The sequence below is a fragment of the Mytilus trossulus genome, chromosome 12 (genome assembly GCF_036588685.1).
Source record: "Mytilus trossulus isolate FHL-02 chromosome 12, PNRI_Mtr1.1.1.hap1, whole genome shotgun sequence".
NCBI lineage: Eukaryota > Metazoa > Mollusca > Bivalvia > Mytilida > Mytilidae > Mytilus > Mytilus trossulus.
This window is the reverse complement of record NC_086384.1, coordinates 10,189,717-10,214,337: the sequence shown is the minus strand read 5'-3', so window position 1 is coordinate 10,214,337 and position 24,621 is coordinate 10,189,717. Positions and strand designations below refer to the sequence as shown.

General features: G+C 32.3%; 1 protein-coding gene across 1 annotated transcript in view; it reads right to left on the bottom strand.

The window, feature by feature from the left end:
- Positions 1-18,908, bottom strand: part of LOC134693205 (uncharacterized) — a 42,944-nt gene extending 24,036 nt beyond the window's left edge. Inside the window, exon 1 of the mRNA XM_063553935.1 lies at positions 18,569-18,908. Coding sequence (XP_063410005.1) covers positions 18,569-18,778 — 210 coding nt within the window. The 5' untranslated portion in view covers positions 18,779-18,908. The remainder of the gene's footprint in view (positions 1-18,568) is intronic.
- Positions 18,909-24,621: the final 5,713 nt, after the last annotated feature.

Below are 24,621 nucleotides of genomic sequence, written 5' to 3'. Positions count from 1 at the left end.
TAAACCGGAGGGAAAATATGATACATGCCCAAACAAAAAATATAAACGAGTCTAAATTGAAAACTACGTTCAAACCTATGACTGCGTTGGATAAAAACCGCAATTTTTATACGTGTGCATGTCAAACAAATTTCGTTGTAGAAGGGTCTAAAAACAGCACAAACAACATTTTCCAAAAGACCAAAAGAGTGAAAAAGTATATTTAAACAAAACGCATTTGACTAACAGGTCGAACAACTGATGTTCTTTAACCCTGCTGACTGCCATTGGCGATTGCCAAATAAAATTGATCACAGGTTGTAACAAAATAGATCTTATTATAAATTTAATACGTCACAGAAAGAAAAAAAAAATTGTTAACTTGTGGACAGGATTTTGTGCCACAAACATTCGGTGTCAATATTTCTTTAGTACACCATATCCGGATTTCGACAATAAATGTCTCTTCAGTGATGTTAGGGATCGAAACGGTATTTGGAAGGCCATATAAAAAGCACCCTCATTTTTAGAGAAAGTACCCTCATTTTTAGATTAACTCTTGAATTTTAAGAGTCAATATATAGGATGAACGGATCATATAAACCGGAGGGAAAATATGATACATGCCCAAACAAAAAATATAAACGAGTCTAAATTGAAAACTACGTTCAAACCTATGACTGCGTTGGATAAAAACCGCAATTTTTATACGTGTGCATGTCAAACAAATTTCGTTGTAGAAGGGTCTAAAAACAGCACAAACAACATTTTCCAAAAGACCAAAAGAGTGAAAAAGTATATTTAAACAAAACGCATTTGACTAACAGGTCGAACAACTGATGTTCTTTAACCCTGCTGACTGCCATTGGCGATTGCCAAATAAAATTGATCACAGGTTGTAACAAAATAGATCTTATTATAAATTTAATACGTCACAGAAAGAAAAAAAAATTGTTAACTTGTGGACAGGATTTTGTGCCACAAACATTCGGTGTCAATATTTCTTTAGTACACCATATCCGGATTTCGACAATAAATGTCTCTTCAGTGATGTTAGGGATCGAAACGGTATTTGGAAGGCCATATAAAAAGCACCCTCATTTTTAGAGAAAGTACCCTCATTTTTAGATTAACTCTTGAATTTTAAGAGTCAATATATAGGATGAACGGATCATATAAACCGGAGGGAAAATATGATACATGCCCAAACAAAAAATATAAACGAGTCTAAATTGAAAACTACGTTCAAACCTATGACTGCGTTGGATAAAAACCGCAATTTTTATACGTGTGCATGTCAAACAAATTTCGTTGTAGAAGGGTCTAAAAACAGCACAAACAACATTTTCCAAAAGACCAAAAGAGTGAAAAAGTATATTTAAACAAAACGCATTTGACTAACAGGTCGAACAACTGATGTTCTTTAACCCTGCTGACTGCCATTGGCGATTGCCAAATAAAATTGATCACAGGTTGTAACAAAATAGATCTTATTATAAATTTAATACGTCACAGAAAGAAAAAAAAAATTGTTAACTTGTGGACAGGATTTTGTGCCACAAACATTCGGTGTCAATATTTCTTTAGTACACCATATCCGGATTTCGACAATAAATGTCTCTTCAGTGATGTTAGGGATCGAAACGGTATTTGGAAGGCCATATAAAAAGCACCCTCATTTTTAGAGAAAGTACCCTCATTTTTAGATTAACTCTTGAATTTTAAGAGTCAATATATAGGATGAACGGATCATATAAACCGGAGGGAAAATATGATACATGCCCAAACAAAAAATATAAACGAGTCTAAATTGAAAACTACGTTCAAACCTATGACTGCGTTGGATAAAAACCGCAATTTTTATACGTGTGCATGTCAAACAAATTTCGTTGTAGAAGGGTCTAAAAACAGCACAAACAACATTTTCCAAAAGACCAAAAGAGTGAAAAAGTATATTTAAACAAAACGCATTTGACTAACAGGTCGAACAACTGATGTTCTTTAACCCTGCTGACTGCCATTGGCGATTGCCAAATAAAATTGATCACAGGTTGTAACAAAATAGATCTTATTATAAATTTAATACGTCACAGAAAGAAAAAAAAATTGTTAACTTGTGGACAGGATTTTGTGCCACAAACATTCGGTGTCAATATTTCTTTAGTACACCATATCCGGATTTCGACAATAAATGTCTCTTCAGTGATGTTAGGGATCGAAACGGTATTTGGAAGGCCATATAAAAAGCACCCTCATTTTTAGAGAAAGTACCCTCATTTTTAGATTAACTCTTGAATTTTAAGAGTCAATATATAGGATGAACGGATCATATAAACCGGAGGGAAAATATGATACATGCCCAAACAAAAAATATAAACGAGTCTAAATTGAAAACTACGTTCAAACCTATGACTGCGTTGGATAAAAACCGCAATTTTTATACGTGTGCATGTCAAACAAATTTCGTTGTAGAAGGGTCTAAAAACAGCACAAACAACATTTTCCAAAAGACCAAAAGAGTGAAAAAGTATATTTAAACAAAACGCATTTGACTAACAGGTCGAACAACTGATGTTCTTTCACCCTGCTGACTGCCATTGGCGATTGCCAAATAAAATTGATCACAGGTTGTAACAAAATAGATCTTATTATAAATTTAATACGTCACAGAAAGAAAAAAAAAATTGTTAACTTGTGGACAGGATTTTGTGCCACAAACATTCGGTGTCAATATTTCTTTAGTACACCATATCCGGATTTCGACAATAAATGTCTCTTCAGTGATGTTAGGGATCGAAACGGTATTTGGAAGGCCATATAAAAAGCACCCTCATTTTTAGAGAAAGTACCCTCATTTTTAGATTAACTCTTGAATTTTAAGAGTCAATATATAGGATGAACGGATCATATAAACCGGAGGGAAAATATGATACATGCCCAAACAAAAAATATAAACGAGTCTAAATTGAAAACTACGTTCAAACCTATGACTGCGTTGGATAAAAACCGCAATTTTTATACGTGTGCATGTCAAACAAATTTCGTTGTAGAAGGGTCTAAAAACAGCACAAACAACATTTTCCAAAAGACCAAAAGAGTGAAAAAGTATATTTAAACAAAACGCATTTGACTAACAGGTCGAACAACTGATGTTCTTTAACCCTGCTGACTGCCATTGGCGATTGCCAAATAAAATTGATCACAGGTTGTAACAAAATAGATCTTATTATAAATTTAATACGTCACAGAAAGAAAAAAAAATTGTTAACTTGTGGACAGGATTTTGTGCCACAAACATTCGGTGTCAATATTTCTTTAGTACACCATATCCGGATTTCGACAATAAATGTCTCTTCAGTGATGTTAGGGATCGAAACGGTATTTGGAAGGCCATATAAAAAGCACCCTCATTTTTAGAGAAAGTACCCTCATTTTTAGATTAACTCTTGAATTTTAAGAGTCAATATATAGGATGAACGGATCATATAAACCGGAGGGAAAATATGATACATGCCCAAACAAAAAATATAAACGAGTCTAAATTGAAAACTACGTTCAAACCTATGACTGCGTTGGATAAAAACCGCAATTTTTATACGTGTGCATGTCAAACAAATTTCGTTGTAGAAGGGTCTAAAAACAGCACAAACAACATTTTCCAAAAGACCAAAAGAGTGAAAAAGTATATTTAAACAAAACGCATTTGACTAACAGGTCGAACAACTGATGTTCTTTAACCCTGCTGACTGCCATTGGCGATTGCCAAATAAAATTGATCACAGGTTGTAACAAAATAGATCTTATTATAAATTTAATACGTCACAGAAAGAAAAAAAAAATTGTTAACTTGTGGACAGGATTTTGTGCCACAAACATTCGGTGTCAATATTTCTTTAGTACACCATATCCGGATTTCGACAATAAATGTCTCTTCAGTGATGTTAGGGATCGAAACGGTATTTGGAAGGCCATATAAAAAGCACCCTCATTTTTAGAGAAAGTACCCTCATTTTTAGATTAACTCTTGAATTTTAAGAGTCAATATATAGGATGAACGGATCATATAAACCGGAGGGAAAATATGATACATGCCCAAACAAAAAATATAAACGAGTCTAAATTGAAAACTACGTTCAAACCTATGACTGCGTTGGATAAAAACCGCAATTTTTATACGTGTGCATGTCAAACAAATTTCGTTGTAGAAGGGTCTAAAAACAGCACAAACAACATTTTCCAAAAGACCAAAAGAGTGAAAAAGTATATTTAAACAAAACGCATTTGACTAACAGGTCGAACAACTGATGTTCTTTAACCCTGCTGACTGCCATTGGCGATTGCCAAATAAAATTGATCACAGGTTGTAACAAAATAGATCTTATTATAAATTTAATACGTCACAGAAAGAAAAAAAAAATTGTTAACTTGTGGACAGGATTTTGTGCCACAAACATTCGGTGTCAATATTTCTTTAGTACACCATATCCGGATTTCGACAATAAATGTCTCTTCAGTGATGTTAGGGATCGAAACGGTATTTGGAAGGCCATATAAAAAGCACCCTCATTTTTAGAGAAAGTACCCTCATTTTTAGATTAACTCTTGAATTTTAAGAGTCAATATATAGGATGAACGGATCATATAAACCGGAGGGAAAATATGATACATGCCCAAACAAAAAATATAAACGAGTCTAAATTGAAAACTACGTTCAAACCTATGACTGCGTTGGATAAAAACCGCAATTTTTATACGTGTGCATGTCAAACAAATTATATATATATATATATTTATTTATTTAGGTAGATTATATGGCCTTCCAAATACCGTTTTAATCATTTAAATCATTGAAGTGATATTCATTGTCGAAATTCGGATATAAGTTATGCACCTCATGTTAGAAGTTAAACATGTTTGCCACAAGTTTATTGTTTTCTGTTCAGTATTAAATTAATATAAAGATCCATTTTGTTACATCTTGTGATCACTTTATTTGCCAATCGTCAATGGCAGTCAGCAGAGTATAAGAACATCAGTTGTTCGACCTGCTAGTCAAAAGCGTTTTATAAAGATATACTTTTTTCACTCTTTTTGTCTTTTGGAAAATGTTGTTTGTGCTGTAATTAGACCTCTTTACAACGAAATTTGTTTTACAAGCACACGTATAAAAAAATTGCGGGTTTCATCCAACGCAATCAAAGGCTTGAACGTTGTTTTAAACGAAATTTAAACTTAATACTTGTTTGGCTTTATAATTATTTTGTTATGAGCGTCACTGATGACTCTTATGTAGACGAAACGCGCCTGGCGTACTAAATTATAATCCTGGTACCTTTGATAACTGTTTACACCACTGGCTCGATGCCACTGCTGGTGGAAGTTTCGTCCACGAGGGTAAAATCACCAGACCAGTAGTCAACACTTCGGTGTTGACATGAATATTAATAACATGGACATTTTTAATAATTTCCTGTTTACAAAATTTTGAATTTTTTAAAAAAACTAAGGATTTTCTTATTAACTTAGCCGCATTTAGCATACATTTTTGGAATTTTGGATCCTCAATGCTCTCCAACTTTGTACTTGTTTGGCTTTATAAATATTTTTATATGAACGTCACTGTTGAGTCTTATGTAGACGAAATGCGCGTCTGGCGTACTAAATTATAATCCTAGTACCTTTGATTACTGGTTATATATATATAAAATTAATTATATCCTGTATAGTTTTCAATCGTTCAATGACAATAAGGATGTGATTAGTTGATGTTCTCAATATCTGTGTTCCTTTCATCAGGCTTTTGGTTTTTCTTTTAAACTTTTTAATGTAAAATGTCAACGCTGTATGAGAGTGGCGAGTATATATTATCAATCAGAAAAAAGAAATCCAAAAGAAATATAATGACGTAAAAGTCATATCGCGTCAATCCATCAATAAGTGCGCTAGTATAGAGTTCCTCTGTAGAGAGAAAATAAGATCTGTCAATTGTATCTATAATTTATACAATTTGTAGGAAGAGTATAAGCAAGTTAAGATGAAGATGAAGATGTGTTAGTGGTATCTTAAATTAGTAGGTACACAATATTGATATGTTGAAGGGAATCTCTAAACATGGTTAATTACAGACTTTGTCATCTGCAAAGCGGCAAATGATGTTAAAATAATATAAAAATCCACGTCGTGTAATCATGATCAATCAAGTATACTGTACTATATAAATTTGAGAATAGTTAATGCGGAAAATCTTTGAAGATAATCTTGCTCTTTAAAAATGGTAATAGATAATTCCTATAAAAAAATTAAAATAACAATAACAACGATCTCAAAGGAACGTTAATTTGTCACACGTGTAAGAACTCCGCTTTTATCCTTATTATGTTTATGGAAATGATGTATTAAGCTTGGACTGTATCAAAATTAAATCTAAGAACTTTTGTGTTAGGAATGATGGATGGATATATGCCTTTTTATGTCGTTTTTGTGCTTTTGTATGATGTTTTCTTTGTTACGCCTTGTCTACTGATTTGTTTAGTTTGTTCGTATGGTGTGCTGTTACACCAATGTCACGAATCCGACACATTTTGGTTGTACCTATACAAAAAAACTTAACCCCTTAAAGTTAAATGGTTGCTCCAAAACAGACAACAAAACATATTTCATTTTTCCATTGTGTTTTCTCCATTTAGATCAGTTATAACAGTCGTTTCACTTCATTATCATGCTTTTTTTTATTATTTTTCTCTCTGTTTTCTAAACTGCACAATAGTAACGTACTCGTCCTTAACCTGAACAACATTTTACTTTTTCAACTTCTAGTATTAAACCAATAACTACTTTAGTATTTATAAAAAAAATAGGAGGTATCAAGTGGACATTCTAAACTTGAAAGCGGAAATCATATTTTATACACCTTGGTTAAAAACTGGATCCAACATTTTTGTATTGGATACTTAAACTGCATGCTTGTACTTACAAACAACAGCACATTGCGTGCTATGAAACCTCTTTCTGACTCTTTAAAAGTTAAGTTTATCAGCAATCAAAACCGAGTTTCAACATTATTGTGAAATTATATACCTATTCCTATTGAACAGTTGGTCTTGCTTTGTTTCATACAAAAGAATGACAAGCGTAAATACAATTATATGGTCTTAGGAAGGAATTAATTATGTTTTGTAAAAAAATCACTAGGATATAAACGAAAGTTCTCTGAAACTGACGTTATCAAGATGATTCATTTCTTGATTGACAACATATTTGTACATAAGAGGGAGGTGTAATAAATACGTTTTTCCAATTGATACGATATTCCCGGGGTTGTTATTCCTATCATTATTTCCTTAATAGAGGGTTGTTGCTCACAAGGACGCTTTTTAACTAAGAATTCAAAATGGTGAAGTTAAAATCATCCCTTCGTAAGTTTCATGGACGTCATCACAGGTTGGTTGACAGTAATGGAATTTCCAAGTCATAGATGATTGCGATGATGTTCCTACGGTCATATCTACAATTACGTCCCCTTTTAAGGAATGTGACGTACCAACTTATTTTCAGGTTTATACTATCACGAGCAACACGACGGTTGCCACATTTGAAGCAGGATCTGCTTAACAACAGTCGGGGCACCTGAGATCAACCCAGTTTTGCCTTATAAGTCTTTAATTTTCTATATTGTGTTTTGTGTATTATTGTCTGCTTGTCCTCTTGCCTTTTTTTAGGCATTGTGTTGTCATATTGTTTTTGACTTATGAGTTTTAATGTCCCTCTGGTATCTGTTGCTTCCCCTTAAACTTAAGCCCAAAATATTTAATTGTTTTTTAGTTAGTTCAAATAGCGCTTGATCCTTCGTCAACATAGCATGGCCGCTATGATAAAGCTGAAATTGTGTTAAACATCAAAAATCAATTAATCAAACACAGAACTACTTACTTTTACAATTGATAGCAATGTCAACATTTTAGAATTTTTTAAATTAAAGACGAAGGTTTTATGCAAATCAAAGACAGAGTGTCCTTGTTAACTCGTGTTTTATCAACCGTCTTCGTCTATGATTGACAAATATACGATAAACTTTAATGCTCGAAGTTCTCACGGGAATCAGAGCTCAGCATTGATTACAAACTGCTGTCAATAGTAGGATGGCTGTTCTTGAATACATTTTTTTATGTTTTTGATGATATTTAAGTCTGTCATTCCTTTTAGGTTCAGTAGGTTCTAATTGATCTGGAATACATTGTTTATGCTTTTGATGATATTTAAGTTTGTCATTCATTTTAGGTTCAGTAGGTTCTAATGACACTTATAGGGTTTTCGTTTTCAAAAAAAATATTGCATTTCGCATAAATCTTTTGGGTTATACCATAGAATATGTGCTTTTTAAAAAAATCATATGAAGATGACTCTTCGTCTGTTTTTGACAATCGGACATTTTAAATCATACAATCACTGCAAGTTCAGGTGTGAATCGGAAAAGCAGTGGGAGGTAAAAAAAAAAAAGTAAGACGTTTCAGATGATGGAATCCGTAAAGTGTTTCTAAGATACTAGTATTAATATGTAAGAAAATGACTTAAACCTTCAATTTGTTATTTCATACGCATTGACTGTAATATTAATACATAAAATGTAAGCATATAATTATAGATAAGGATCTCTAAACAACCGTTGAATTTTGGAAAATGTAATACTTTTACATATTAAGAAACAAATCATTGTTTTTTCTAATCGTCTATCCATGTTCAATCTATTGAAGAATGCACTTTATCAAAATTTAAAAGTTTTTCTTGTGAATTTTGTTTTTAATAATTAATGTATATTTTCTTATAAGAAGCTATACACCAGTGTTTGTAATGGATAATAAGCCTTCTTTTGTGAGTTTATAAAACATATGAACGAATTTCAGCAATATAAACACAAATTACTGAAATATTCAGATTATGTACATTGCGTAGAAGTTAAAAAGTATATGTCATCTAACGGCCTTAAACAGACGTAAAACAAAAAAGAAAACACATTTGCTAATTTAACATATACAAAACAATAAATGTCAACAAATCTGACAAACAGCATTAAACGACAACAGCTTAATTACAGATTTCTGATTTTGGACAAACGCAGAGAAAATGTGGTGAAGTCAGACATGTTAGCGGGCGCCCAACCTTCCTTTAAATATGTTTTCAAAATATTCAGTTCCTATTATTTACTTGTTTTGAAAGTTATCTTTCAATGAAAATGGTGATGAAAAGACCATGCAGAATTGCTGCGTGCTATCGAAATATATGCATGTTTTACTTTATTAAATTGACTTAACAGACAATTAAAAAGTCTTTTTTTGTGGTAGATTCAGACACAAATAGTTGTATCAGTGATTTGTACTCATGAAATGCCATATTCGATACAAACTTTACTCGATACCTGGTTCGCATTTCGACAATAAGGGTCTCTTCGGCGATGCTCGAGTCCAAAAGGATTGAAAGTCTGAAACTTTGTAAAAAATACCAAATTCAAGTTAACCCTGAAAATTTTCAGTTTGTATTTGTTATGTAATAAAACTATTTAACAAATACCTCGGGCAAAGTTATTTGTTTTGCAATGCTGTGAATGCTTATTTGGTTTTGATGGTAGGAAAATATTTCTAGATATTGCGTTAAAACATTTTTTTGTCATGAGTGAATACGTTAAAGATTAAATATTACCACATGTGTTATAGATATGTGCATAGTTTGGAATAATACGTTGAATTTACCAAACTACCCTATCAAACCCTACCAGCTACCGTTACATCAGATGCAATGGGGTTCATTTGGCTATTTTGCACAGCAGCATCTTGTCTCAATCTTGTCTTGGTAATCAGTTGATTTTGCAATGCAATTGATTTTGTGTAGTTTGCAGTAGATCTTCATTAGTATCAGATTATTACATGGCATTTTTCATATCGCATGTATTATCAGCCCTAGGTTCAATATCAGCCCAAGAGCCGGAAAGGCATGTGATAACAATCGAAGCATGTGATAAACTTTTCATATCAGCCCGCTAAGCACCAATTCGAAAAATACGGAATTTACGTTTAATTTAATGCTATTATCATACAGTAAGAATCATATGTTATTTAGTCTAAGTATATGATAAGTATATATTATTACATGGCATTTTTCATATCAAACCCTTTATCGGCCCAAGGTTGTGATATCAGCCCTCGAGCCTGTGTGATATCATGAACGAGGGCCGATAAAGGGTCTGATATGAAAAATGACATGTAATTATCTTTTTTTATCATATATTTAGTACAAAATACAGCTATTTTGTATATCTAATAAAGGTTCTTTTTCCAGTCTGTATCACCTACCCTGTATCGCATACCCCGTATCGCATGGCTAAACCCGTATCGCATACCCCGTATCGCATGGTAAAACCCGTATTGCATACCTTTTTTTTTTTTTTAAACTTAAGTCAGTTTTTTTGGGGATTTTTTTTGCTTAAGAATTTTTTTTCTATTAAATTTTTTTTTTTTTTTTAAATATTAAAAAAAAAATTAAAAAAAAAATAGGTCATTTTTTTAATGACGTCATTGTTTGGTATGTAACGTCACGAACATCAAGTTTTTACAACAATTTTTTTGGCACACTAAATGCAACTGTAAAAAATACAAAACACTCAATAATAAAATAATAAACAAAATATTTTCAAAACAACAGATTGTAAGGTAACCTAGGTGCTTCGTATAAATAATTGAGCAGTTATTTTAAAGCTTTGAAACAAGACAAAAGCAGAACTGAAGGTAACCCAGTGCTATGGATCAGAAAACAGTTCATATAATATAAAACTCTTCTGTTGAAATATATGATAAAGCGTATAATACATGGCAAAATCCGTATCACATGCCGTATCACCCTCGACCAATATCATCCCTCGGGCCTAAGGGCCCTCGGGCTGATATTGATGTCTCGGGATGATACGACATATGATACGGATTTTGCCATGTATTATTCTCTATATCATATACTTCAGCAGAAGATATACAGACAAGAACTATTAAAATTTAATTTTGTTTGTCTTTGCACTTTCAGAAAATATTTACAGAAACCCAAAACAAATTTTTTACTTTTTTTTAATTGTTTTATTAATATAGTAAGCATTTAATTTGTTTTGACACAACAACAATCATGTTCTTCAATAATATTGCCACCTCAATTATGTCTTTCAAAACATGTTAAACTTAATTAATCTTTGCTCCTCAACTATTTTGGGAAAAGTCTTATGCCGTTTTCCGCGTTCTGTTGTCGTTTTCAATCAAATTTTCGGAAATGCACGAAGTTGCATATGATAAACGTCACGGAAATTAACGGAAAGTCATGTGATAACATTCCGGAAGCAGTCAATAAAGGTACCTTTATCAGCCCGCTATGGAAATTCTTAAGAATCTGGTAAATAAAGCTAGTAATCCTTTCAAAGCCTTGTGATGTTTTCAAATGTTATTGAACTGTAAAATTTTAGTAATATTTTATACAAGTATATGATAATCTTATTTATCACATCTGCCGTATCGAACGCCGTAAACATAATATGACTTGGAGGCCGAATATTTCAAGGATTTTTTATTTTGATCATGCAAATCAGCTAATCTTATATTAATTCTCTCTCCTTAACTGATTGTTAAATGTTGTGTCTGATTCAATAAACAATCCATCCACTTTATCTTGTACATGTGATACTCCTCGCCATCTTAATACAGCCTTTTTGTTCTAATCGGGCGCAAAACAGCGGCAGTAAATCAGCCATGCATCCATTGTCTCGCAAATTATATTACAACAGTTGTATAAATTTACAAAAGTTGAGGAGCTTTGAAGTAAAACAGGAATAGAAATGTGTGCCAAATACGGGTTAAGCCATTTGTGAATAATGGTAAAAAATCCTTGTGTTTCAAATAATTCATACGAAGTATTCAGAAAATGACCGTATTAATATTACATGTCAACTCAGAAGTGCAAACTTAAAGACTTATAATTTCGTCCAAGAAGTAACTTCATCAGCACTTGCATCGACCCAAGTGTTTGAAAAAGTCTTTAAATAAACCAGGTATCAAGTTTTATTCCATTATATGTTCCTCCATATTCGTCTCTGTCTTTTACGACAAATTTATAAAGAGAAAAGATCATCTAAATGGCAGGGTAAATTAATAAACTTTAAATAATCAATAAGCCTTAATATATATATATATAACCAAAGCTTCGTGATTGTTTACTGGCTCATTTGATACTATACATATTCTTGTTTAGAAAAATTAGTAGATTATTAAATGGAATCATGTCCATTGGAAAGTTAATGTGTTTAAAGAATCTATTACTGAAAGGTCAACAGTGAATAATGCGTGGTTTACCAGCTGATGTTATATGATAAAAGAAAATGCAATTAATAATAAGTCAGCACTCGTCATAGATACAATTCGTGACTCTCAAATAAAAAAATTAAAATGCCAAATAAAGTTCAATATCATGAGCTTGCTACCTTGTTTGCGGTATGATTTTCGTAATACTACATTTTAAAGGCCGTGTTGTGACATGTAGTTAATATTCTCTACGTAGGTGATAAAACTATTACTGAAAAGCCATCACATATCAGTCAATTTTACGGTATGCAGTATGATGTTCGTGCATTGTTAAAAGTATATTTATCACCTAGCTATAGATTATTCACTATAGGTCACAACACGGCCTTAAACAATGAATAAAAATCATACCGCATACAATGAAACAAGCTCATTTTATCGAACTTTATTTGGCATTTTACTTTTGTTCATTTGAGCGCCACGAATTGTATCTATGACGAGTGTTGCCTTATGATAAACTGCATTTTTTTTTAAATATATAGCAAAAAGTAAAATCACAAAAATACTGAACTTAGAGGAAATTCAATTCGGAAAGTCCATAATCACATGGCTGATATGTGACACTCTTTGTAACCTTGTGTATTGAATTAGGCTATCGCTGTCTGATATTTGATGTTCCCAACCTTCTCTCTAACCTGTGTGTTAAATGAGACGAAGACTGTCTAATATGTGATGTTCCCAACCTTCTCTCTAACCTGTGTATTAAATGAGGCTAAGACTGTCTGATATGTGATGTTCCCAACCTTCTCTCTAACCTGTGTATTAAATGAGGCTAAGACTGTCTGATATGTGATGCTCTCAACCGTCTCTCTAACCTGTGTATTGAATTAGGCTAACGCTGTCTGATATTTGATGCTCTCAACACTTTCTCTAACCTATGTATTGAATTAGGCTAACGCTGTCTGATATTTGATGTTCCCAACCTTCTCTCTAACCTGTGTATTAAATGAGGCTAAGATTGTCTGATATGTGATGCTCTCAACCGTCTCTCTAACCTATGTATTGAATTAGGCTAACGCTGTCTGATATTTAATGCTCTCAACATTCTCTCTAACCTGTGAATTAAATGAGGCTAAGACTGTCTGATATGTGATGTTCCCAACCTTCTCTCTAACCTGTGTATTAAATGAGGCTAAGACTGTCTGATATGTGATGCTCTCAACCGTCTCTCTAACCTGTGTATTGAATTAGGCTAACGCTGTCTGATATTTGATGCTCTCAACACTTTCTCTAACCTATGTATTGAATTAGGCTAACGCTGTCTGATATTTGATGTTCCCAACCTTCTCTCTAACCTGTGTATTAAATGAGACTAAGATTGTCTGATATGTGATGCTCTCAACCGTCTCTCTAACCTATGTATTGAATTAGGCTAACGCTGTCTGATATTTAATGCTCTCAACATTCTCTCTAACCTGTGAATTAAATGAGGCTAATACTGTCCGGTATTTGATGCTCTCAACACTCTCTCTAACCTATGTATTAAATTGGGCTAACGCTGTCTGATATTTGATGCTCCCAACCTTCTCTCTTACCTGTGCATGAAATGAAGCTAAGGTTGTCTGATATGGAAAGCTCTCAACACTCTCTCTAACCTTATGTATTGAATTAGGCTAACGCTGCCTTATATGTGATGCTCTCAACCTTCTCTCTAACCTGGGACACTAGTGTAATTAAGCAACAAAAAAACAAACTTTCAAATCAGATTTGAAATCATTCAACTCATCAAATTGACGCGAAGCACAAAAATCAACTAACATAAAGACAAAAGTGCCGATCTATTAGTACTCGCGGTGACTGAAAGCTAGTTCAAAGCCAATAACAACAAAAATTAAATCACATTTCCCAGACTCGAGGATATGACGCATTGAACCCGGATTAATTCTATGTGATTATAAAATACCTCAGCAAATTAATTTATGCAAGCATGTGTATCATAAGATTACTTTCTAAAAATATGAAATACTTTTCAGCAATGAATGACATTTACGTGTTTACAACTGATGACATATGTGTCCTTAGTTTATGTAATAAATTTCATTAAATGCTTAAGAAATAGGATGCGCTCGTTTACAATAATGTTGTCTTGTAGGAAGTTCGGAAATAATATACTTTTAGCTTACTTTATTTGGATGACTTACTAAACGGACAAGAAATTGATAAATTACAAATCTTAATTTCAAAACTATCTTAAGGCAAAATATAGCATTTTAAAGTGCAATTCCTCCTACCATATGTATTCATTATAATGAAATGTTTTGATATATAATGAAATAGATAATTATGTGATGCCTTCTCTTAGTAAGTTTTTATTATTTTAATGTTCTGAACATATCAATACTTAGCAATGAATGCACGATATAAACCTACAAAAGTCGTATGGACTTATAACTTTTTAATTTATAAATGCGCAAATCTACAATGTATTACTTGCAATTACAGATCAACGACCAAGTTAAACAACTCATCAATGGTAAAAACACAACTGAATAATATAAAAGTATCGTTAATATTTTAAGAAATATTTTGGGGCAATAAGTGACATGCTTGTTATTAAGGGAACCACCATTTAACTTCAAACAGGGTGAGTTATGTTGTGTTTCCTAAATAAATATTCTAATTTCCAAGTTGATGAAAACAAGTATTTGGTTATAGGTGTCAGACCACCAATTACTCCCTCAAATTTAGAACGTATGTAAAAGTAGGCCTACTCGTGACAAAAAATAGTGCATTTGATGTCATTGTTTACTTAAACTACCCAACAAATTTGCAGAAATTTACTTGTCTATGAGTTGAAATTAAAAATTGAGGATTAATGCGCTCCATAGCATACAAATTTAAGATTTCAAGAAAACCAGGGGTTATTTTTAGTGGTACATCCATTCGGAAGGTCTCTTCTTTCTTATATGACTTTATAAGGTCTGTCGAAAATTGGCATGAAGAAAGGTGATACCTGTACGATTCAGGATATACCTGGTTTGAAAGAGGTTAAACTTAAGATAAAAAAATTAGAAAGCTTTGAAAATTGCAAAATTTGGTTGAACAGATAGGGACTTTTAATTGGTGGTCTGACACCTTATATCCATTCGTTTTAATATATTTAAGCTTTTGGTTTAGCTATTTGAATTGCTACTTTTCTTTTTGAATTTTACTCGGAGTTTGGTATTTGTGTGATTTTCAAGCAGAGGACTTAAAAATAAATTCGGAATCTAGATTTCCCCCTAACTTTACGAGTTGGGATATCGGATATGTTCCTTACGTCGTAACTACAATCACATTCCCTTTCATGAATTTGACCTACCGAATTAGACTATTTACGGAATTTGTATGCACATTAGCAACACGACGTGTGCCACATGTGGAGCAGGAACTGCTTACCCTTCCGGAGCACCTGAGATCAACCCCAGTTTTTGGTGGAGTTTGTGTTGTTTATTCTTTGGTTTTCTATGTTGTGTCTTGTGTACTTTTGTTTGTCTGTTTGTCTTTTTCATTTTACGCCAGGGCGTTGTCAGTTTATTTTCGATTTATGAGTTTGACTGTCCCTCTTGTATCTTTCGTCCCTCTTTTAAAGTGTTAAATTATGAAGAAAAAAATAGATTGATTGCATTCAATTTCTGACTCAAATAAAAACTGATTTTGATTGGCCACTTCTTAAGTTTAATGCTCCCAATCAACATACAGAAACTAATAATTTAAGCTTATTGACTAAATTCGCCTTTTATCGCAGAGCTGCTTTTATCGCTTACACATTATACTTCTACTTCAGCTTTTACTAATTGCGCTACTGACATTTTGCTATAACCTTTTTGATTTCTGATAATACATTAAAATATATAGATATAACGGTGTTCGATAACAAGATACCTGATTAGAGAATTAATGTGCTTCTAATCACAATGGATCTAGTTAATAACTTCAAATATAACCAATAAGAGTTATCATTTTGTTGAAGCATTAAATTATTTTCATATAATTTATCGTTTAAATTTACCGTAAAGGTCATAGTTATTGTTCATAACTGTGAATAAATAGTCGTTTTTTTTTTTAAATTGGCTTTACATGTAAAACCAGAAAATTTATTTATTCAACCTTGAAGTTTTTCAATTTTCAGTTAAAACATAAACTTCATAAAATTGAATTTCATGCTTTTGGAGAAATTAAAATCAATATTATACGAGGGGAGATGAATAATCAAAAAGGTGGTATTCGGACAGCATACGGTTTGATTCTCATATTACTACTTTTGTGCTAAAGATGATAAACAGACAAAAAGGCAGTTAAATCTTGTAATTTTACAAACTGCTATACGGATGATGTCCTCATTCCGTGACTGTTTTGAAGGCATCTATCCAATTGAACTTGAAATGAAAGATATCACATGCACAGCTAGATCTGCCTCATTCATTTACTAACATTTAGAAAACTGACCATGAGTCTCTGTTTTAAACAAAACTTTACGACTTTACGACGGGATAATTTCAGCATCTTGTTATTAGAAAAAACAGTTATATGTTGCAACATTATAGGAGTTCCTGCATACGGAGTAAATATCTCCATACGATTTCCAGAGCTTGCGTTTCCCATTATGATTTCCCTGATTTGCGATAGTCGCTAACAAGAAAGTTATTAAACCAATGATTCAAAATGGTAAAGTTGAATTCATATATTCGAAAGTTTTACAAACGCCATCTCGAGTTGGTTGACTGTTATAGAACATCTGTTTCAAAAATGACCATGAATATATTCACTTTTTACTGCTTGTGTTAATACAGTTTGAACCATATCACCGAACGTGTACACAAAGTGATCAACATGACGGAACGATGATAGGTCAACCACTATAATTTGTTAAACCCTTAACAATACTGAAATATAGGTCCAACTTCGAATATCTAGCATTCAACTCTGTCAATGAAATTTAGATTTTAGTGGTTAGCTGTTTTCCATGCCAATCCAGCTGTGGCGGAATTGTTGAGCTACTTTAGAAAAACGAGGCGGTTCTTAATACAACTTTCTTTAAGTCTCTCCAGCATTTATAATTCATATTTAAAGAAGAAAATACTGAAATCCAAAGAAAATTCAAATCGGAAAGTCCCTAATGAATGTCAAAATCTATAGAAAAACACATTATACGAATAAACATTAACTGTCATATTCATGACTTCGTAAAAGCAATTTCTTATGTAGAAAATGGTGGATTTAACTTGGTTTTATAGCGCTAAAGCTCCCACTTGTATGACAATCGCATCAAATTCTAACATATTGACACATGTGTATAATTGCCAATGAGACAACCCTCCACAAGAGATCAAATGATAGCGAAATTAACAACTATAGGCTCCTGACTTGGGACATGCACTTGGGATTCCAACCCTCCCCTTAACCTGGGACAGTTATGTTACAGTACAACATAATAACGAATTATAAAAGTACATTCCAACTATTTATCTTTCCATGGACAATGAGAAGTATTGTGCAAGAAATAATAAGTTTGATTCAAGGATGTAAATTCTTATAATAATAAAATAAAGTAGCATGAAAAAAGCTTTTAAATATTGCCCCGATTTATTTGCATTGTTATGAGAAGCGAGGGCGAGAGCGATCAGACGTAAAACATGCTTAATTGAAAACATACAGACAAGCAAAGGACTCATAGTAATATTGTTCCCGATCTTTTGTGAAAATACAATAAAAAAACACAAATATATGGAATAAGCCTAGAGAGAGCTGGTAAAAGAAATCTAACATTTAAAAAAAAGTAATCAGCAACCACAACAAACAGCGATGTCGCATAAAAATCCTGACTTTTCCCTGTACATGTTTGATTATAATATTGAAGCCGTATGACAAAATGATTACAAAAAGTATGTAACTAAAAGAATGTAATGAAGTTCTCGGAAAAATTATATTGCAGTAAATGGATTAGATGGATTTAAAAATGATTTTCTCCAGAAATTCATAAATTAATGAAATTAAAGATTGATAAATAACACAATGATGACAATAAATAAAATAATGAAAACAAAATTTGAATAAGATTATTTTGAATTTTGAAGTCGACCTCGTTTATAATATCAAACAAAATTCAAATATTTTAGGTGACCATTAAACGACCAAAAACCCAAACCATTGTACAAATAGTTGACTACAAATATGTGGAAGGACAAACATATGAACATTGTTACAACATCTGACTTCAAACTTACATTATATTGGTTGTCTAAGTCGTACAAGAGGGTTTTAAATACACTTTCAGTGTTCCGTGGGTCCAATAGACCTTGTGCTAAAATTCCTTGTGGATTTCCGAATAGTTCATTCTGATTACCTCGGTCGTTATCTGATGAATCGTCCATTGTATCTAGAGAGTAACACATATGATAACATTGGTAAAAAAATAATATTTCTAAAATCTTCATGTTATATGCTTCTTATCAAATAGTTTGAATATGAATGAAAGACTGTACGGATTGTAATAATATTAAATATTTACAATGTGTAATAGTTTTATTAACTGCCGCCTACTATTCTCTATAGATCAACGGTATCAATTTATGTTAATCGGAATTATGACACCGAACATCTTTGTCTATTAACCAAGTATGAAATGCTCAACTAATTAACGCAATTTTTTCCTTCCGGCACAATATCCATTCGGAAAACCAATATCTATTTATTTGACTGCCTTTATCAGCATAATAGGTCTTACTAACTAGCCACCCACTATTTACAGACTTTGAGATAAAGAGTGAAAAATCTTTGGGTTAATCTATGAATGACAATTAACCTTCTATTTAACATTAACTCAACCATAATTTCTGATTTCAACAGTTTACCAAAGGTTTAACATTCTTACAGTATGATAACGTTTCATGTAATTTGCTTTCTTTTTTTGGTTTCTATTGTAAAGTCATTGTTTATGTAACAAGTATCATTTTACTTATATGACAATAAATAATAATGGATCAATATAGGAATAGTTGTTTCATTCGTAATAACTTACTCTTTATTTAATAATTTAGTAGATTGCGTTCTAAATATATCTATTTTACTTAATTTTAGCTTTTTGTCGATTTCTTATTTTTGATGTCGAGTTCTCAATTTTAAACTGTCCGAGTTTTTTTTCCGCTGCTGACCTACTGTCGGGTGTTCCAGATAGTCACCAACATGGAGGCGCTTGCCAAATTGGCTGCCGTTTAAATGTTAAACAGTTCTATCTACATTATCATATAAACTTGTAAGAAACAAACTTTTTTTATTTGATTAACTGCTGTATTCAGTAATATATGTTTAATATGAGATATAAGATTTGTAGCATTTGTTTTGCATGCGTTTTATATTAAGAAAACAGCTCATTAGAGCACATGTCGAATTCAAATAAAACTCTCTTTCTCTCTCCCTATCTCTTTCTCATTCTCTCTCTGATGATTGCCAACGTACCACCTTCAACAATGAACAAAGCTCATAACTCATGTTCAGCTAGACATTTGTTATCGTGGAGATAGAAAGAGAAGTCATATTCTTTAGATATACATCAATGTGACAGCAACCTAACGATTGCATTAAAAACCTTAAACAACCTAGAGCATTGTAAAGGTCACCATACGCATTTTAAAATTATATACAATTATAATATGTTAAGATCTAAATTACACTCCGGGAACGGTATGCCTCTACAGTTATGAAAAAAAGAATTATGTAAAGAAAACTTTGTTTTATACCGTTTTAATTCTTTTCTTGATCCAGTTTTACCAAAGATACGATTTTCTTTTTCTTTTTAATAAAATTAAAAATATTGACGTTTAAGCATGCACGGTGTTTGTGCGACTCAGCGTTACACGACTTTCCCAACAAAACGACGATTTTGACTTTGTTCCACGGGAAATTTTGAACGTTGGCCCTATTATAGTACTATACTCATGTAAAAATGCCACTAAAAGTGGAGAGGTTTTTGAAGCTGCTTCTTCATATGCTTTTATTTTTCAAGCCGGTGCAAATGCAAAATTCTATTAAATTAAAACAAATTTTAAATACATGCACATTTTTTAATTTTGCAAAGAACTGTCTCAAACAATAACACAAAATAACAATTTGATGTCTTATAATGAGGTAGGCTAAGATAAGATTTAAAGTCTCTAAAGTTTTGGCGTTTGTTATCTTCAAAATGATTTGAAACTTTAAAACTTAGTTTGATACTATGAGTAAAACAAATGCAGGACAAATCTGAGGCTGGTCTCAGTGGCTCTTTATTCTTACGGAGTGTCTATTCGTCCGGCTAGCCGGACGAATAGTTAAAACTCTCTATTCGTCCGGCCATCCGTCTGCGGATGCGCAAATCTTCAATATCAATAAAAGTGTCATGTGACGCAGAAAGTGTCCCGGATGAGGTGTCGGATTACACACGCGGTGTCGGATAACACACGCGCGTATGCAATGGACGTTTTTAGAATTGGAGATCGTGATTTATATTTATTCTTAGGACGAGCGTGTTTACAACATATCACATTGGCTGTTTTTGCTTATAACCTTGGATGCCTTATTTTCTAATTTTTTTTTTACTATTTACGTGTTACCAGTTTCTTCTTTTTTTAAACTAAGCAATGTTCTCTTTGCCAGAAGACGTCTCCTATCATGGCTAGTAAATTGTAATTTTTTGGTTTCTTGTTTCTGTCTCTTGAATTTGAATAACACGCCATTTAACACATATTTCCAAACTGATACCAATATCGTGCGCAACGTCAATCTCAACAGAATACTCAGAAATTTCTCATATTTAACAGTAAATAGCAGGGAAATCCTTATATTTGTTTTTGTTTTGGTAGTTGTACATGTTGAAAAGGTGATAGAGTTCAACCTATCCTTCAGATTGCAATAATTGCCTCCTTGTACGAAAAAATATATTTTTGAAATTTCTCTTCACTAGTAACAATTTCATCTTAATCATCCGTTTTTCAAATTGTTCAATATGTTGTCTTATTAAATTAATATGCAGTGTAAAATTAGCCTTTGGTTAAACAATGATTGTAAATCAGCATTTAGAATTATCAATGGAATTGTTATAACCCGCGGGAAGTATTTCCTCGATATATATTGAATTAATATCTAAACATTTCCAGCAGTATGTTAAATAATATAACGGTTTGTTATGTATTATTGTTTTCTAAATTGGATAGGAAAATAGAAAACATGTTCAAAACAAGAAAAAAGGTTGAAGAACAACGACTTGATTTTAGAGGAGGGACAATGAATTTATCTGGATTTCTAGACTTTTTTTCCTATCAATTTACCGCTCAATGTTTTTTCTTGTAATATTGTGTCCTTGTTTTTTTCCCAAACAAAATTTAAATTAGTTGTACTTTAAACAAGAGTATTAGCAGTAAATACACTGAGTCTTGTGTAGTTTAAAGAAAATTGCCAGATATGTTTGCCTTAGAATTGTCTCCGACTTAATTTGTCGAGACAGAATGGCCTGGGAAGAAATAATAGTCATACCTAAACAGAATGGCCAGGGAAGAAATAATTGTCATACCTAAACAGAATGGCCTGGGAAGAAATAATAGTCATACCTAAACAGAATGGCCAGGGAAGAAATAATAGTCATACCTAAACAGAATGGCCAGGGAAGAAATAATAGTCATACCTAAACAGAATGGCCAGGGAAGAAATAATAGTCATACCTTAACAGAATGGCCAGGGAAGAAATAATAGTCATACCTAAACAGAATGGCCAGGGAAGAAATAATAGTCATACCTTAACAGAATGGCCAGGGAAGAAATAATAGTCATACCTAAACAGAATGGCCTGGGAAGAAATAATAGTTATACCTAAACAGAATGGCATGGGAAGAAATAATAGTCATACCTAAACAGAATGGCCAGGGAAGAAATAATAGTCATACCTAAACAGAATGGCCTGGGAAGAAATAATAGGCATACCTAAATGCAAAAATAAATTCATTTATATTATACAGAAAACTAACGGTCAAGTTACAGTAAATGGATAATGTCATATTTATCATAAGATTTAGTATGCAAACTCACAACATGTAAATTTTAAAACTTATTCGAAGAAATAACACATTTATCATTGTTGTCATCTAGATATTATGGGATGATTTTTTCTTGAATCATATGAGTCTTGTGTAGTTTAAAGAAAATTGCCAGATATGTTTGCCTTTAGAATTGTCTCCGACTTAATTTGTTGAAACAGAATGGCCTGGGAAGAAATAATAGTCATACCTAAATGCAAAAATAAATTCATTTATATTATAAAGAAAACTAACGGTCAAGTTACAGTAAATGGATAATGTCATATTTATCATATTAAGATTTAGTATGCCAACTCACAGCATGTAAAAACTTATTCGAAGAAATAACACATTTATCATTGTCGTCATCTAGATATTATGGGATGATTTTTTCTTGAATTATATGTACATTTGTATGGATTGCTCGTAAAAACATCATTAATTATTTAACAATCTGAAAAAAAAATTAAGAAAAAATTATGTGTTTTAGCAAGATATATTTCCGCTTAATTAGTGAAAGTTAATAATATGATTATCGACTTCGTTATTTTTCTCTCTTATGTAAAGATTTTTATGTTTGTGTTTAAAAAGTCGAAGTACAAAAGTCGTCAGTTTTGGTGCCTTTGGTAGCTTACTGTTCATAGTGAGCCAACTTGAAGGCTCAATGTTGAAGACCGTATACTCTGACCTATAATGGTTTTTCCTTTACAAATTGTGACTTGGATGGAGAGTTGTCTCTTTGGCACTAATATCACATCTTCTTATATACATTGCCGTCGTTGAAAATCATACCAAATGATTATGTTACTTGGAACTCGCTGAAAAAAAAATCCTCGAGACAGACATACTTAAGGTAAAAACAAAAAACGATGAAAGAAGACAATACAACGATAAAACTACAGTCTTCAAAACACTACAAATAAAGACTGAACAACACACTGCCCATCAAATTCAATAATCGGGATTATACCAGGTGCTCAGACTGGGGGTGGGTGGGGGGAACTAATCTTATCTGTATCGGACTGATCTGTTTTTCGCTTACCTGTTTGATAAGCATTTTTTTTAATAAATGCTTGCTTTGAATTAACTAACTTTATTTTTACAGATATGCGTTTTTATTTCGACAAGAAGTGACGATATATTAGTTTTTTAGTAATATTTTTTTAGTCACGATGTTAAAAGTGGAATAAAGTATTATGCACATTAAGGTGGTACCCAACACTTTAACTAAAATTAATTTGGTTCGTTTAATTTTCTTAAAATTTTGACAAAGTACTTACTTTGACCCTTTGACAAAAATATAAAAAAAATAAAAATTTGAACCAAGCATTGTATCAAAATTACACTGGTTATATAACAGTTTGACAAACACTAATTTTGATCATTGAGAAGCTTAATATTCCCTTAACAATACAACGTCATTAAAACATTTAGGTGATTTTACAGAGTTATCTCCCTGTAGTGATAGGTACCACCTTAATACTCGGGGATACGCATATCAGGCAATTTTCGACGAAATGGAAGAATCCTTCACAAATGTTTGAAATGAAAACCGTTAATGAATAAATATTCATATTTCTGTAAAACAAAGGTACCAAAGCCAAACAAAACATTAAGTTTCAGTCAAATAAAAATGAACTGCACAAGGTAATGTTTTTCTCTGTCTATTTCTGACTTTTTGACACTAAAAAAAATGAATGCTGGATGTGTACTGATTAATAGTTAAGTATAAGATACATGATCTGTGTTATAAGTTGTTATTTACATTGACTTTAAACCAGCTCTGTAAGTAACTGAGAGTACTTTCACATCTGCACTATAAGTGTTTTTCGTTGTTGTGGGGATGTATTAAATGTTCACGTACACTATGTGTTTTTGTTATAATGTATTCTATGTTTATCTATCTGATTACATTGTAGTTAAGCCCCTTTTAACTGATATTTATTCTTATGTTGCACTGTTATTCAACTGTCCCAGGTTAGGGGAGAGTTGTTGTCTTGAAACGAGTTTATTCCCGCCACATTTTGTATGGACCTGTCCCAAGTCAGGAGCTTGCAATTGCAGTGGTTGTCGTTTGTTGCGGTGTAACATATTCCTTTTTCGTTCATTGTTTTGTACATAAATTAGGCCGTTAGTTTTTTCGTTGAAATTCTTTTACATTAGGCATTTCAATGCTTTTTATAGCCGATTATGTGGTATAGGCTTTGTCATGCATTGTTGCTAGCCGGACGGTG